Raw genomic sequence first — 16513 nt, 5'->3', positions numbered from 1 at the left:
CAGTATATATTTTGGCTTTAGATGTCATCTTCAATTCTGATCTATTATAAAGAAAATGGACCTCTCCTTCCACAGAGAGCACAGGAAGTTATCTATTACAAGATTTCTGGCAAAATCAACAAGTGTGTTTTTGCACTTATCAAAGAGCAATAACAAAAAATGTTGGTGTATTTAACAAACCAAAAGTGAACAAATAAGAGAAGTTCACTGTTACGGGATAGGTTCACCTTTGGAGCATGTTCCACCTGTTTTTAGGGTGGAACATGTAACATGTTCCCGTAGCTGCAGACGTGACCGCCACCCCTCTCTCTCTCTCTCTCTGACAGATTGTACGGGGAGAAGTTTCCCCATACTAGTTATCAGATTGGAAAACAGTGCGGCCATCTGGGGCTCCTCCCACACGGCCGCGTCATTCTTTCATGCACCTCCGTGAATGAATGAACTGCAAGTCCCGACAGCCTTAGTGACTGTGGGTTTGTAGTTTTCAATGAAATACCACAGCACCATGGTAGTTCATTGAAGCTTCTTGTCAGTATATCTGCTTGACCGTACATCCCGTACGGCAAGCAGATGTTTTGACAGGTCTGCAGGAGACCTGCATGGCATCCACTATCTACTGATCACTGGTGCAATGCTTTCCAGGCTTCTTTTGACAAACTGTTGTTGTTTTTTTTTTTTTTTTTTTTTTCTTTACCTGCAAGAAAATTTGCATTTATTATTTTTGTCCAAAAAGTGAACTTATCCTTTTAAGGGTTACATACACTTCAAACCTCTCAATTTGATACACTATATTCTTGGGCCTCTCTGGAAATTTTACCTCATCTTTGACTTCCACCACATACTGTCCCATGTTAAACTGTTATTGGTTAGAAGTTTACTTTTAAGGGGACTTTTTTTTTGCTAAGCTGCTGAGAGGAGGAATTTCAAGGGGCACAGTCAACACAGAAATCAATGCTTGCAGGCAGCAAAAGTACCATAGGATCTATAATGCGTTTTTGCCAATTTTATGTACATCAAACCATTGCATGTAAATCAAACAAATGACTTGAAGGCCTTACTATATTTTTAAAATACTCATATGTTGCATTTGTGTTCTCGTCGGTCTGACAGATGGTGGGGATTTTTTTTTCGAGTAAAGTTTTGCTTAAAGTTATACTATACCTTGTAGTTGTCAACACTGGTATCTAAATTCCCATTTTACTTTACTATATTTCATTTAAACATATGTGGGTTTTTTTCCAGGTGATTGCCAATCCAAAACTATTCGCCTGCAGCTCAAATGAGGGATGTGTAATTGTTGCTGACAAATCTGTATGCCTGCTTGATAGCATATGTCAGTCTCTACAGCTTCAGCTACAGTTTGGTAAGTTCCAAGGTTTGTGAATGGCAATCAGATGCATTCTGTAACTCCAAAAAAATGTGTAAAGCTTAGAATAACCCAATTTAGCCACTTGGCTACAGGGTACTTTTGCCCCCTTCCTGCCCAGGCCAATTTTCAGCTCTCAGCGCTGTTGCACTTTGACAATTGCACAGTCATGCAACACTTTACCCATATGAAATTATCATTTTATCACACAAATAGAGCTTTCTTTTTGTGGTATTTAATCGCCACTGGGGTTTTTTTTTTTTGCACTGTAAACGAAAAAAGAGCAAAAAATGTGGGGAAAAAAAAAGTTTTCTTTGTTTCTATTATAACATTTTTCAAGCAGGTACATTTTCTCCTTCACTGACGTGCGTTGATGAGGCTGCACTGATGAGGTGGCACTGGTGGGAATTGATGAGGAGGCACTAATAGGCGGCAATGATAGGCACTGATGGGTGCCACTTTTGGGGCTTCACTGATAATCAGGGCACTGATTATCAGTGCAGATGTCCTCCTGTGACACTTGCTGATTATCGGCAGTACTTTCCTCACGCTGTAGTTCCACAGAGGATGGCACTGTGGTGGGGAGGGGAAGGAAGCAGAGGATGGTACTGTGGTGGGGGGGAAGGGGGCAGAGGACAGTACTGTTGAGGGGATTTGAAGGGGGCAGAGTACAGTACTGTGTGGGGTGGGGAGTGTTGAAAGGGGAAAAGGACAGTAGTGTGGGGGAGGCACTGAAAGAGGGCAGAGGACAGTACTGTGGGGGGGGGGGGATATTAAGGGGCCATAGGACAGTACAGTGGGTGGAGGGAGGGGATTTGAAGGGGCCAGAGGACAATTCTGTTGGGGAGGTGGGAAAAGGGTCAGAGGACAGTACTGTGGGAGGGATGGGAAAGTGGTAAACAACAGTACTTTTGGGCAGGGATGATGATTGGAAAGGGGACTGAGGACTGCACTGAGTAAAGGAGGTGTGTGATGTGAAGGGAGTTCAGTACACTATTGTAAGGGGGGGGGGGGTGATGTGAAGGGGGCCTGAGAGCTCTACTGTGAAGGGGACACCTAATGTGTGAGGAGTGTGATATAGGAGGAGAGGCCTGAAACAAAAATGTGGGTCAGATCTCTGCTGGAATAAAATATTTACTGGTTGGACCTCTGAATTTTAGTTCAGTACCCCTACTAGTGGATAAGAGTACCCAAATACCTTCAAGTATAGCTACCATGGGTAAATTATATTTTTATCTCCAGACTTTGACAAAAAAATCTTTTGGAACCTTCAGCACTTTCTCTGTTGTCATAGGCAATTTAGACCATAATTGGCAATGAAGTATCCCTTCTCATATCTCCAAAGTGCCCCCCGTTTTTTTATTCTTGCTCTAAATTTTTACTTGCATTCATTTACAAAAATCTGTCAACTTTATTTGAGCCTCTCTATGATGTAACATTTTGTTTATCATCCTCATTATCATCGTTCTACCTATGTAGTGTTCTTATATGCATCTGTGTATTACTACTTTTTCTTGAATTTGAAATCCAATAAAATATTGAACAAGATAATCATTGAAAAATGATCATCTTTTAATCTTGTGTAATTGTGATTACCAGTGTTTGCTTAAAACTCTTTGGCCTCAGAAATACATTTGTGTTTTTTTTTGTATTTTTGCTATTGCCCAGAAATATGTATAATAAAGTGTTTTAGAAATTATACTTTGCACATAAATCCTGTGTGGAAAAGCTAAATGGCCCACATCACAGAAAAGTCCTTATGGATGGTCAGAGTGATTGCTGACTACTCATATCTACTGGAGGACATTGAAAATGATCATTTAAAGCTGAAGTTGCGTTATGGGACAATGCGTTCTGTGAATGGTAGAGAGAACAGAAAGGTGTGGGTGAGTGGCACAAGTCCTGCACATTAGCAACTGCTGTTAACTTCTGCAGTACTAGAAGGTTGCTGCTGTGGGCACTATTTGGCAGCCTGAAGGATGTTTACATGAAGCAGCAGTATTAGACCATTACAAGTAACTGTGTATGTTGCCCCTAAAAAAAAAAAAAAAAAATAATAAAAAATAAAATAAAAAAAAATCACTAAAAATCTGCTTTACCAGACAATCCAAGAAAGCTTCAAATGTTCACATATCTCTAGGCCTTGAAGTCAAACAACCTCTTCAGTGCAGTTACACTATATATTTTAAACTAAAGTATGCAGACAAGAAAAAATCCACTCTTATGTTTTTTTTGTTTATTTTTTATTTTGCAGATACAGAAGTAGATGTTGTGGATGTTTGTCATGAAGGACAGTTTCTGTTGGTTGGAGAGAGAAATGGCAATGTTCATCTTATTCACGTGTTATCTAGACAGATCTTAATTACAAAGGTACATTCGTTCAGTTTAAATTTTGTTTTCAGTGGTTAATTGCAAGCTTTTCAACCACTTGCTCTCCTGAGGATTTACCCCCCCTTCCTGACTGACCAGGCCATTTTTTTGCATTAATGGCGCTGTGTTATTTAACTGACAATTGTGCGGTCATGGAATGCTGCACCCAAATTAAATTTATGTCCTTTTTTTTCCCCACAAATTGAGCTTTCTTTCGGTGGTATTTGATCGCATGTGCAGGTTTTTTTTTTTTTTTTTTTTTTTGGGCTGTTTAAAAAAAACAAAACAAAACAAAAAAAAAAAAACGACAATTTTGAGCCAAAAATACAATAACTTTTTGCTATAAAACATGTCCAGTAAAAAAAACTTAAAAATCATAAATTTAGGACAAAATGTATTCTGCTTCATGTCTTTGCTAAGAAAAAAAACAATCTCAATACGTGTAAGTTAATTGGTTTACTTGAAAGTTTATAGCGTTTACAAATGGCGGTATAGATACTGGATTTTTTAAAATTTTTACTAGTAATGGCCGCGATCAGCAACTTATAGCGGGACTGCTGCAGGCATTCTGACACTGGGGGGAACTGACTTGGTGTCACTGACATCCCCAGTGACACCAATACAGTGATCAGTGCAAAAAAAAAAAAACACTGACATTGTACTAATGGCACTGGGGAGGAAGGGGTTAACTTTTTTTATTCACTGAAAGGGTTAACTGTGTGAGGGGAGTGTTTTACTAGGGGGTGGGGGTGTGTACTGCAGGGGGAAACCCTGATCGGGAGAGATAAACTCTTCTCTCCTGATCAGCGTGTCAGGAGCTGTCAGGGAACTGACAGAAAGCAGAGCTACTGCAGCCCTGCTCTCTGTCAGGACTGACACTGTACTAATGGCACTGGGCAGGAAGGGGTAAACATGAGGGGTGATCAAAGGTTTAACTGTGTGCTGTTTTACATGTGTGTGCTTTACACTGTAACCACACTGCTTTGCTGTGCCATGAAAAGCAGTGTGCACGAACTGAAAGGGAGGAGAACTGTATTGTTTACATACAGTTCCCCTCCCAGTCAAAGATGCTCGACAATCACCGGCTGGGACCCGGTGATTGACAGCCGTGGCCATGAATGTGGGCGTGCGCGCCTGCCCCCTACCCGGAAATGAAAAACCACGTGTATATATACGTGATTTTGCATACCCGTGCCGCCCTGTAGCAGTATATCTGCTATAGTGCGGTTGGGAAGCGGTTAATAGTAAAATTAAAGTAAATGTTGAACTTTGAAGAACATTTTTTTTTTAATGTTAAAATTAAAGTGCAGCGCTATCCAAAAAACTCAGTGATATATACTATATATCAAATGCATGTGATCAAAACATGACTCTTAAATACAACAAAAAAACCTGAAATTTTCCAGCCTCCTGTCTATCTGGATTCTGATGTCCCTGAGCCTCATCACATCATCTCAGTCAGCCTTGTGACAGCAGACAAACTGGCCAACTTGGCTTCTGCCTAATTACGAATGGGGTTGATTTACTAAAGCTGGAGAGTGCTAAATCTGGTGAAGCTGTGCATGGTAGTCGGCTTCTAACTTCATCTTGTTCAATTAAGCTTTGACAAAAAAATCTCTGAAATCTGATGGTTTCTCTTCAGAGCTACACCAGACTTTGTACTCTCCAGTTTTAGTATATTTAACCCCATAGTCTCTTTATACCTATCTAAGGTGACAGCCTGGCAAGATCGCCTTTTCCTGAGATCTGAGTAGACACTCGGTGTCTATTGACACAATCTGCTTGTGCAGCAGTTTGTCTCTAGGGAAAGATGGCCCCTATAGTAAAAGAATCATGACAGCAAGTGTGCACAGCCCTTTTTTCCAGTAAAATGTGGACTCAATGCAGGGGTTTCCAGTCCTTTATAATAAAGCTTACCTGTAGGTAAAATGAGTATCTCCTAAATGTACAAAGTTTAGGAGATTTCTGCTGTTTTGGCAGGCGGCACATGTGATCTGAAGGAATGACATTCCCGTTCATACATGCGCAGGAGTGATGTCATTGTAGCTCACCATTCAAGCTGCCGCAGCCCTTGCACCCTGAGAGAATGCTGGGTGAAGGTGGAAGCCCTGTCAGCAGTGACAGTGGACTGCTGGAGGGCTTCATTCTAAGTTAAGTATTTCATAATGTGTTAGTATGGAATGCATACTAGCAGATTATATTTTTTTTTATCTGCGGTTTATTACCGCTTCAAAGTGATTTTAAACCAAATTTTTTTACTTTCTTAAATAAAAAACATATTTATACTTACCTTCTCACGTCCCCCACCAGGGCTCCTCCTCTCTGTCCAGTGCACCAATGGGAAGCCGCTTACGGGGGGGGGGGGGCCCACTGGTGTGGGCTCGCTCCCGAGCTCATTGACGCAGACAGCAGATGTCAGCCCCACTCCCTCGTCACTGGCTTTGATTGACAGCAGTGGGAGCCAATGGCTCCTGGTGCCCCAGCAAAGCCAGTGAGACACAGAAGTTAGGGGGGAGAGAGCTGCAGATGTGCACAGCGCTGGATCGAACAAGGGCTCAGGTAAGTAAAAGATGGATTGAGGGGCAAAAATTGATCCTCAAAATTTTTTACCCAAGTGCAAGGAACGTATTAAGGAAAAAAAATGTTTAGGCTTTAGAACCACTTTAAGTATCCATGTACAGTATGTAACCTGGTGAATTCCACAGATACAAATGACGAGAAGGATACAGCATACAGAGCTCTTTATTACTCATAAAAAAGTGACAGCATGTAGCAACTTATCAGGAATCCCAGCCTTTTTCTCTAGCTGACTGCAACAAAGTAGCAAAACTTCTATAAAGCAGAATACTAGAAAAGATATTCTCAAAATGCGCAGAACATATTAAACATCAAAGTGATAGCAGAAGTTCATTCAGAGCACTGCAAGGGAATTCCTACTCCAGGATAAATCTGAAATACATGATAGAATAAATATAAATTGGTAACAATTAAGTATTTTAAAAATAAATATGTCAGTCATTATTTAACTCTGACCAAGTGTGTAAGTATAACTAAAGGGAACTTTTTTTTTTTTTTCTTTTAAGTTTTGGATAGTGTGGAGAGGGATTAGAAAGTCAGTCATGGTTGTTGGGTTTTTTTTTTTCCTGTATTTTTATTCTATTCTAATATTGTTGTTCCCCTGTTAGGGAGATTCAGCTTCTCTAATAGCCCTGTTTGCCATTATCACCGAAGTAAAAGAAAACATTTTGGGTTGTCTGCGGAACAGGAATAGTGTGGATATCTTGCAATGGAGACACTAGTCACTAGTTCTGGTGACAAGCAGGGGTTCCCTCACCTTGGAGGGATATACACTCTTCAATCCATTAACATGATTGGTTATCATTAAATTTTAACATCCTGTCCATTTAAGTATCATGTCCAGCTTCTAAAAAATGTCTAGATATCGGAAACTCCATTTTATTCCGCTTTAATAGAGTATATGTGCTGTTATCTCCTTTCCCTGACTTTGAGTTGTTTCACCCACATAAAAGAGGTTTCAAAGTTGTTTTGGTAAGTAGATGGTTCAGTATGTGTACTCTGACATGTAAGGTAATGTTTAATTATAACTCCTAAAGCCATCAGCATTTGGTATGTGTTACCTTTATTAACATGGATGCATTGATAGCTAATAAAACATGGGTATGAATCCATTCCTGCAGCACCTAGAAAACTAAGGGGTGTCTTGCATTTACAGGATGAGTTTATCTTTGGGAACATGTCACATGTTCCACCCGTCTTCCATGAATGAATGGACTACAGGTCCTGACAGCCTTAGCGGCTGTTGGCTTGTAGTGTTCAGTGAACCACCGTGGCGTTGTGAGCGTTGTGGTAGTTCTTTGAGTCTTCCTGTTAGAAGTACTGGCTCTCCTGTGTGGGATGTACAAGCAAGCAGATACACTGGGTCTGCAGGAGACCCACATGGCATCAGCAGTCTGCTGATCGCTGGTGCAATGCTTTACAGGCTCCTGACAAAAAAAATAATAAATGCCCATTTTTATTACCTGCAAAATATGTGCATTTTATTATTTTTGCTGGAAAGGTGAACTTTTCCTTTTAAGTTGTTCCACCTGTACAACCCTGATAGTGGGACTGCATCTAAATGCCTTTATAATTTGCTCTTTTATGGCTAAAGCTATATTTTTAAATTCCTCTACATCAGGGTGTGCTGTGCAAAGGCTATGCCAAGGTTGTTCAATGCAAGAGAATTAACATGTAGAAAATTTATGATATTGGCATACAAATGGTACCCTCCTTTTCTTTACCACCTTCTGCACAGCATCCTCTGAATGCAAACTGACCTGGCCTACCTGTGATATATTAAGATTTGCCTATGTCTGAATTAATTGCTGATTTCATTTGGTTGATAACTAATCTTAGGAATCTGTGATTTTTGGGAGACAAGTGGTCTCCCAGGGTTTTTGGCACTAAAAGCTTCCTTACCAGATTTACTGTGAGTTGCTTCAATCTGCTGACTAGCAATGTGTACACTGCCCCAGTGCTGGTCACTGCAGAGAAAAATGTCTACTGATCTATGCAGTTAAATGAGTTCTTCTTTCTAATGTTTTTTTTCTGTTCTTGTTTAGGCTGTGGTACAGAGCTGTGGAAAAGATGGTGGACAAACCTTTAAAAAACTACTTATAGAAGAAGATACTTCGGATGCAGGTTGCTATATTTTGGCTTACTGTACAATATTTGCTACAAATAATGTTCATAATTGGTTACTGAATACATCATTGTCGTTTTCACTTTTCTTTGGAAATTTTAGGAAATGTGATCTAATATATAGCAAATATTATTATGTTGGCATATATTTAAAAAATTTATGTCTACTGGCTCTCAGTGTTTAGGTACACAGAATGGGGAGCCCGAAGGACAAACTTCACATATACTGTACATTACAACAATAAAACCATTTGCAAACTGAAAATGTATGAGACCTATATGTGGCAAAAATAAAACTTAAAAAAGGAAAACACAATACATATACACAATTCATATCTTTGTTCAAAAATCTAATTAAAAGACTTTTTTCTTACGCTCATTGACAGACACAGTGGCTTCTTCTTTAATCACTTGCCCTTCTGAGGATTTAGCACCCTTCCTGACCAGGCCATTTTTTGCGTTACGGCGCTGTTATTTTTACTGAAAATGGTTTAGTTATACAACGCTGCACCCAAATGAAATTTACGGCCTTTTTTTTTCCCCACGAATTGAGCTTTCTTTTGGTGGCATTTGATCGCCTGTGCACTTTTAATTTTTTGCGCTATAAACAAAAAAAACCCCCAACAATTTTGAGAAAAAAAACTATTTTGGATTTTTTGCTATTAAATGTCCAGTAGAAAAATGTAAAATATATACCCAATACATGTAAATTAAAATACCCAATACATGTAAATTGGTTTATGTAAAAATTCTAGCGTTTACAAATGGCGGTATAGATACTGGGATTTTTTTTTTTATACTAGTAATGGTGGCTTTTAGCAGGATTGTGGCGGACATTCTGACACTAACTTGGTGTCGCTGACATCCCCAGTGACACCAATACCGTGATCAGTGCTAAAAAAAAAAAAAAGAAAAGACTGACACTGTACTAATGGCACTGGGCAGGATATGGTTAACATGAGGGGCGATCAAAGTGTTAACTATGTGCTTGGAGTGTTTTACTAGGGGGCGGGGGTGTGTGCTTTACTGTAAGCACACTGATTGGGATGGCTGTGCTGTGCGGGACAGTCTGTAGTCTGTGTCAGTGTACCCCTGGCTGACAACCCTCCTCCACTTCGGTGGAGATTAGGATCTGTCACGGGAGCTTCACGTGCACACTCCGCTGGATTGGTAAATAGTGTCCTCCCCTCCCTGGGGTGGTCGGTCCTGCGGGGTCCCCTCTCACCCAGAACATCACACACACCCCTCCCCCATTCATGCGGCAGCGCCATGGAAAAGGCGTGGGCCTAGCCCGGGTACTTCATTCCTGGCTGGACCCTGGTTGTGCGGGTTTACTTTCTTTCTGCAGTCTGAGGCTGGAGGGGGCCTTGTCCTGCTGGGGGAGGGGGGGGGGGTAAGATTTTGGTTTGCTGGAGTGCCTGGATCGGGGGGCATGCTTCATGCGACTGGGATTGCCGGCATCCATGTTATTGTAGCCGCCGCAGCCATTTTTTTTGTAGGTTTGTGGCCTCTAGTGCCATATATGGCCATTTTTTCTGGAGATTTTTGGCCGGTGCCCATTTTTTGGTGGGTCTGAGTGGCTATCAAGTGATGGAGGCTGGCTGGGGGAGGTCCTTGGTGGCTATTTTCCCATAGCCCATGGCAGGGAATTCTCTCAGGCACCTTGGGCTTGTGGGTGTAGGGCTCAACACACATGCTGTGCGGGACGGATGGTGGGACACATGAGCACCTTGGCAGCTCCTGGTGGTGGTGGTGAGTTCTCCCTGGGGGGTCTCTTTCTCTCCTCTCTCCTTACTGGAGTGGTATTCTGTACTAGGAGCGTCCAGGTCTCCTTCTTGCGGCAGTGTATAGCTGAGGGGACTGGTCCCATGGATGTGCAGGAGCATGCTGCACCTCCTGTGTCCCCTCTGGAGGTCCCTCTGTCCCCCTAGATGCTTTGTCGGCTATCCTGCAGACGTTCATGTCCCATGTGGAGGCAGCAGTTGGCCGCAAAGTGAGCAAGAAGCGCTACTTGCATTCGTCCTCGGACGGTTACAAGACCGAACCAGATCCCACCGCCATGGGTTCCGCATTTGAATGCATACCCTGCTTCCTCGGATGAGGGAAGGCATTGGTAGCTGCACATGAGAAGGCACTGGTAGTGACACTTATTGATTTGGTGCATGAACACTATTGATTGAGGACCCTGTGGGGTTGCCTGATGTGGAACCTGTTCCTTTTGGGATGCACAAGCCGATTTGGACTGCTAAGGTTTTTCCTTACCCTGAATATTTTGACTGATTTGTTAATGAGCATTAGAGTAGGCTGAAGCATTCGTTTGTGCTCCCCAAACGCTTCTCAGTGCATTATCCCTTTTGAGGAGGCCCTGCTGAAGAAGTGGACATCTCCGCCTGTGATTGATCCTCCCATCTCCAGTCTTAACAAGGCCGCGTTGACTCCTGTGGAGAAATCCGCAGGGCGGTGGCATGTTCAATGTTCGCTGTCGCCGGATCGTCACTTAGGTCGGTGTTGGCTATGGCCTTGGTCTCCCAGACACTGACGGAGTGGGCCAAGGCTCTATGACAAGGCTTGACTTCTAGTAATTTGTCCCAATCATATGTGGAGCTGGCGGACCAGTTGGTCCAGGGCTTAAAGTACATTTGTGACACTGTCCTTGATGCAGTTGCTCTTCTTTCCAAACTGTCCGTCTTGACTGTTGTGCTCCTGCTCTTTGGCTCAAGGGTTGTTCGGCTGATCAGACCTCCAAGAAGGCTCTGGTGGGCCTGCCCCTTCTGGGCGACCGTCTTTTTGAAGCTACCATGGATGACATCATCAAGAACCTTACTGGGGGAAAGAGTACCTTCCTCCCTCAGGCCAAGAAGGGGAAGGAACATCGTCGGAAGTCAGGGCTGCAGAAGTCATCCAAGCCTGCGGATAAGTCTCCCTTAGCATGAAGGTTTGCCCTCATCCACTTCCAGGGTGTGGGGCGTTTTTGCAGGTTTCTGGGCCCATGGACGTCCTTCATTCACGACAAGTGGGTTTGAGATCATTCTTTTGCATTGAAAGATCATTTAATTCCCTTCCACCTAACAGATTTTTTTCCCTCCAATGGCTACCTGGACGATTTGGCTGTCTCTCTTCTCTACCTGCATTAGGAGTATCTACAAGCTCTTACAGCCGGCTGCCCCCTCGGACAAGTCCATACTGCTATAAGCCCCCCACTACAGATGGACTTGGACATCACCTCCACATGGACCTTCTTCTAACCCCCATTGCTGATGGTCTATACCCAAACGCACACAGGGTAAATGCGTCTTAGTGCTCCCTTCCCCCACTCACCTCTGAATTACTTAAATTACCTTCTATTTTATCCTAACTTTTCCCCTGTGAATTATATGTCCAATCTACAACTTGGGGCAGTATCACCGCGGTATAATAATTCCTAATATTCGGCAGATTTAGTCCCCCTATCTCTTTATTATTACACAGAACTTCATGCCTAATTCTCGATTTCTTATTAGCCCATATATATTTAAGTATTCTTTTTTTTATTATCCCAAAGAAGGATCCTATAATATGGACTGGAAGCATATGGAATTTATACAAGATTTTTGGGACTATCACCATCTTAACCACATTTTTACACCCAATCCAGGAGACCCTGTCCTTTTGACAGTCTTCTCAATTCATCCTTTAATTTATTAATGGAATATAATTTAACTGATATATGTTCTTTATAGAAGGGGTTAGCTTTATTCCTAGATAACCTAATTCCTCCATGTGAATGGGAAGTCCTTTTTTTTTTCTCTACATTTCTTGCTTTGGAACATTTAATACTCAAGTTCTCTGATTTTGATGGGTTTTATTTTCAGATTTGAGAGCCCTCCATACCGTTTGGGCAACGTTAATCCAGTGTTCCCAATATAAAACATGTCATCTGCATATGCTGCTACTTTGAACTCTCTCTCCTATTTTAATTCCTCTAATGTCTACGCTCTTGCTTACCGTCGCCAGCAGGGGTTCCAGGGATATAACAAATAACAGGGATAATGGACATCTCTGTCCTAGTACCATTATACATCTTAAAAAGGGACCCATTTACCTTAACTGCCACTGATAGACCATTATAAAGCTCCTTTATCCACCTTAACATTTTTGTCCCTATTCCTAAGGCCTCTAGGGTATTTATCATGAACCCCCAATCTACCCTGTCAAAAGCTTTTTCAGCATCAGTCGACAATATATTTGTTGGTAGCTTTTCTCTCTTTGCCTTTTTTGTATAAGGAGTAATGTTCTTAAACCATTATCCCTCTCTTCCCTACCTGGAACAAAACCCACTTGGTCTAAGTGTATCCATTCCGGCATCAGCTCTTTTAACCTAGTAGCTAGCGCTTTCGCAAACAGTTTTTTGTGTCTGTATTTAGTAATGATATAGGACTATAACTTGCACATTGTGAACTATCCTTTCCTTCTTTTAGAATAATTGTTATATACGCACAGGGACTCTTATTCTCATTCCCTCTCCTAAAGCATTCATATATGTACGGAGTTTAGGGATCAGTAATTCTTTAAATTTCTTATAATACCCCACCTTATACCCATCGGGTCCTGGGCTCTTCTCTCCAGCTGTATTCTTCAGGGCCATGTTAATTTCCTCCTGGGAGATCGCTTGTTCTAAAGATATAAAGTTTTCTTCTTTTATTTTTGGCAGGTCTTTTCTTCCTCTGTAACTTTCTGTTTGTTAGAATTCACATCATACAGCCTGCTATAATATTTTTGGAACATTTTAGTGATATCAGTGGTGGAATATACCAGTTGTCCTTTTTCATCTTTCATTTTTTCAACTTCGTTCTTCAATTTCTTTTCCTTAACCACATGCCGCCCAGCCACTGTATAAATACGGCGGCAGGGCAGCACGGCTGGGCAAAACCACGTTTTAAAACGTGTGTTTTGTAAACAGGTAGGGGGCGTGCCGCCGATCACAGCCGCAGATGTCAGTCGCCGGGTCACAGGCGGTCGTTACCGGCTATGTCCCGGCGATCGGCGGCAATCGCTGACAGAGAGCACAGCTGCAGTAGCTGTGCTTTCTGTCAGTTCCCTGACAGCTCCAGGACAAGCTGATCGGGACAGAAGAGTTTCTCTCTCCCGATCAGCGGTGTCCCGTGCAGTAAACACCCCCGCCCCCTAGTAAAACACTCCCCTCACACAGTTAATCCTTTCCCTGAAAAATAAACTGAACCCCTTCCTCCCCAGTGCCATTAGTACAGTGTCAGTGTTTTTTTTTTTTGCACGTGTCACTGGGGATGTCAGTGACCCCAAGTCAGTACCCCCCAATGTCAGAATGTCCACCGCAGTCCCGCCATAAGTCGCTGATCGCCGCCATAAGTCGCTGATCGCCGCCATTATTAGTATAAAAAAAAACAAAATCCCAGTATCTTTCCCGCCATTTGTAAACGCTATAACTTTCATGTAAACCAATTAATTTACACGTATTGGGTTTTTTTTTTTTTTTAGCAAAGACATGTCTCAGAATACATTTTGGCAGAAATTTATGACTAAATTTGATTTTAAATTTTTTTTTTTTTTTTACTGGACATGTTTTATAGCAAAAAGTCCAAAATATTGTTTTTTTCCCTCAATATTGTCAGCCTTTTTTTTAAAAATAAAAACCGCACAGGCGATCAAATACCACCGAAAGAAAGCTCAATTTGTGGAAAAAAAAGGATGTAAATTTCATTTATGTACCGTATTGCATGACCGCGCAATTGTCCGTTAAACTAGCGCAGCGCTGTATAGCAAAGCAATGGCGTACATTGCAGTATCTATACCATAGTTTGTAGACGCTATAACTTTCACACAAAGCACTCAATATACACTTATTGGGATTTTTTTTACCAAAAACATGTAGCAGAATATATTTTGGCCTAAATTTATAACCAACTTTGAGTTTACTATATATTTTTTTATAGCGGAAAGTAAAAAATATTGTTTTTCTTCAAAATTTTTGGTCTTTTTTTGTTTATAGCGTGAAAAATAAAAAGCGCACTGGTGATCAAATACCACCGAAAGAAAGCTCTATTTGTGTGAAAAAAAGGACGTAAATTTTGTTTGGGTGCAGCATTGCATGACCGCGCAATTATTAGTTGAATTAGTGCAGTGCCGAGTAGCAAAAAGAGGTCTGGTAATTAAGGGGGGTAAATCCTCTGGAGGTCAAGTGGTTAAGTCTTTTCACCCAGGTATTTTCCTGGCCTATTCCCCCACTGATATCTTTCTTTTGAAACCCTATTAAAAATCTTCCTTGATTCCTGTTCCAAAAGATCTTCTCTTTTAAGTATAATCTTCTAAAATACCTCTGTATCCTGTCTTTTTATGTGCCTGTTCTAGTCTATACAACTCCCCCGTCACCTCCTTTTATTGTTCTCTTGCGTTTTTTTTTTGGTTCCTGCTTCTATCAAAATTCCCCGGATGTACGCCTTATGTGCCTCCCAAATAGTAGCCACAGAGACTTCCTCAGTTTCATTTAACAGAAAAAATTGTTATGTTTCCTCCACTAACCTTCTCTCCACTTCAGGGTCCTGTATAACCGTCTCATTTAATCTCCACATGGTCCTTTTGCTCCATTCTTCTACTTCTACTCTCGACATCACAGGAGCATGATCTGCGATAGACATAACCTCTATATTGGATTTAACCAAGGAGTCCAGTTTTCTATGCTCTATCATCATATAATCCAAACGTGAATACGATCTGTACGCTAGAGAGAAGGCATAATCTTTCTCTGGTATGTTTCACCCTCCATGCATCTATTAACTGACTTTGATGTAACCTCCTTTTCAACAATCCTAATTTTTTACCTCCTCCTCTCTGCGCATTCGAAGATGCATCTATCCCTGGATCAAGACAAAAATTAAAATCTCCTGCCAAGACCAGACTTCCCCTATTAAAGTCTATAATTTTGCCCAACACTCCATATACAGTCAGGTCCATAAATATTGGGACATCGACACAATTCTAACATTTGTGGCTCTATACACCACCACAATGGATTTGAAATGAAACGAACAAGATATGCTTTAACTGCAGACTGTCAGCTTTAATTTGAGGGTATTTACATTCAAATCAGGTGAACGGTGTAGGAATTACAACAGTTTGCATATGTGCCTCCCACTTGTTAAGGGACCAAAAGTAATGGGACAGAATAATAATCATAAATCAAACTTTCACTTTTTAATACTTGGTTGCAAATCCTTTGCAGTCAATTACAGCCTGAAGTCTGGAACGCATAGACATCACCAGACGCTGGGTTTCATCCCTGGTGATGCTCTGCCAGGCCTCTACTGCAACTGTCTTCAGTTTCTGCTTGTTCTTGGGGCATTTTCCCTTTAGTTTTGTCTTCAGCAAGTGAAATGCATGCTCAATCGGATTCAGGTCAGGTGATTGACTTGGCCATTGCATACCATTCCACTTCTTTCCCTTAAACTCTTTGGTTGCTTTTGCAGTATGCTTTGGGTCATTGTCCATCTGCACTGTGAAGTGGCGTCCAATGAGTTGTGAAGCATTTGGCTGAATATGAGCAGATAATATTGCCCGAAACACTTCAGAATTCATCCTGCTGCTTTTGTCAGCAGTCACATCATCAATAAATACAAGAGAACCAGTTCCATTGGCAGCCATACATGCCCATGCCATGACACTACCACCACCACCACCATGCTTCACCGATGAGGTGGTATGCTTAGGATCATGAGCAGTTCCTTTCCTTTTCCATACTCTTCTCTTCTCTTCCCATCACTCTGCTTTGGGTCATTGTCCATCTGCACTGTGAAGCAGCGTCCAATGAGTTCTGAAGCATTTGGATGAATATGAGCAGATAATATTGCCCGAAACACTTCAGAATTCATCCTGCTGCTTGTGTCAGCAGTCACATTATCAATAAATACAACAGAACCAGTTCCATTGGCAGCCATACATGCCCACGCCATGACACTACCACCACCATGCTTCACGGATGAGGTGGTATGCTTAGGATCATGAGCAGTTCCATTCCTTCTCCATACTCTTCTTTTCCCATTGCTCTGGTACAAGTTGATCTTGGTC

At 41.7% G+C, this 16513-nt stretch overlaps 1 protein-coding gene across 2 annotated transcripts in view; it reads left to right on the top strand.

Moving 5' to 3' along the window:
• The window catches only part of KNTC1 (kinetochore associated 1), a 306855-nt gene that overhangs the window by 46605 nt on the left and 243737 nt on the right, over window positions 1–16513 (top strand). For both annotated transcript variants that reach the window (XM_089653668.1, XM_089653667.1), the window contains exons 3-5: window positions 1243–1363; window positions 3621–3736; window positions 8359–8437. In XM_089653668.1, coding sequence (XP_089509794.1) covers window positions 1243–1363; window positions 3621–3736; window positions 8359–8437 — 316 coding nt within the window. The remainder of the gene's footprint in view (window positions 1–1242; window positions 1364–3620; window positions 3737–8358; window positions 8438–16513) is intronic.

This window comes from Staurois parvus, unplaced genomic scaffold (genome assembly GCF_062004578.1).
Source record: "Staurois parvus isolate SC_StPar_1 unplaced genomic scaffold, SC_StPar_1.0 ptg000719l, whole genome shotgun sequence".
Classification (NCBI taxonomy): domain Eukaryota; kingdom Metazoa; phylum Chordata; class Amphibia; order Anura; family Ranidae; genus Staurois; species Staurois parvus.
This window is presented reverse-complemented; position numbering and strand designations above follow the sequence as displayed.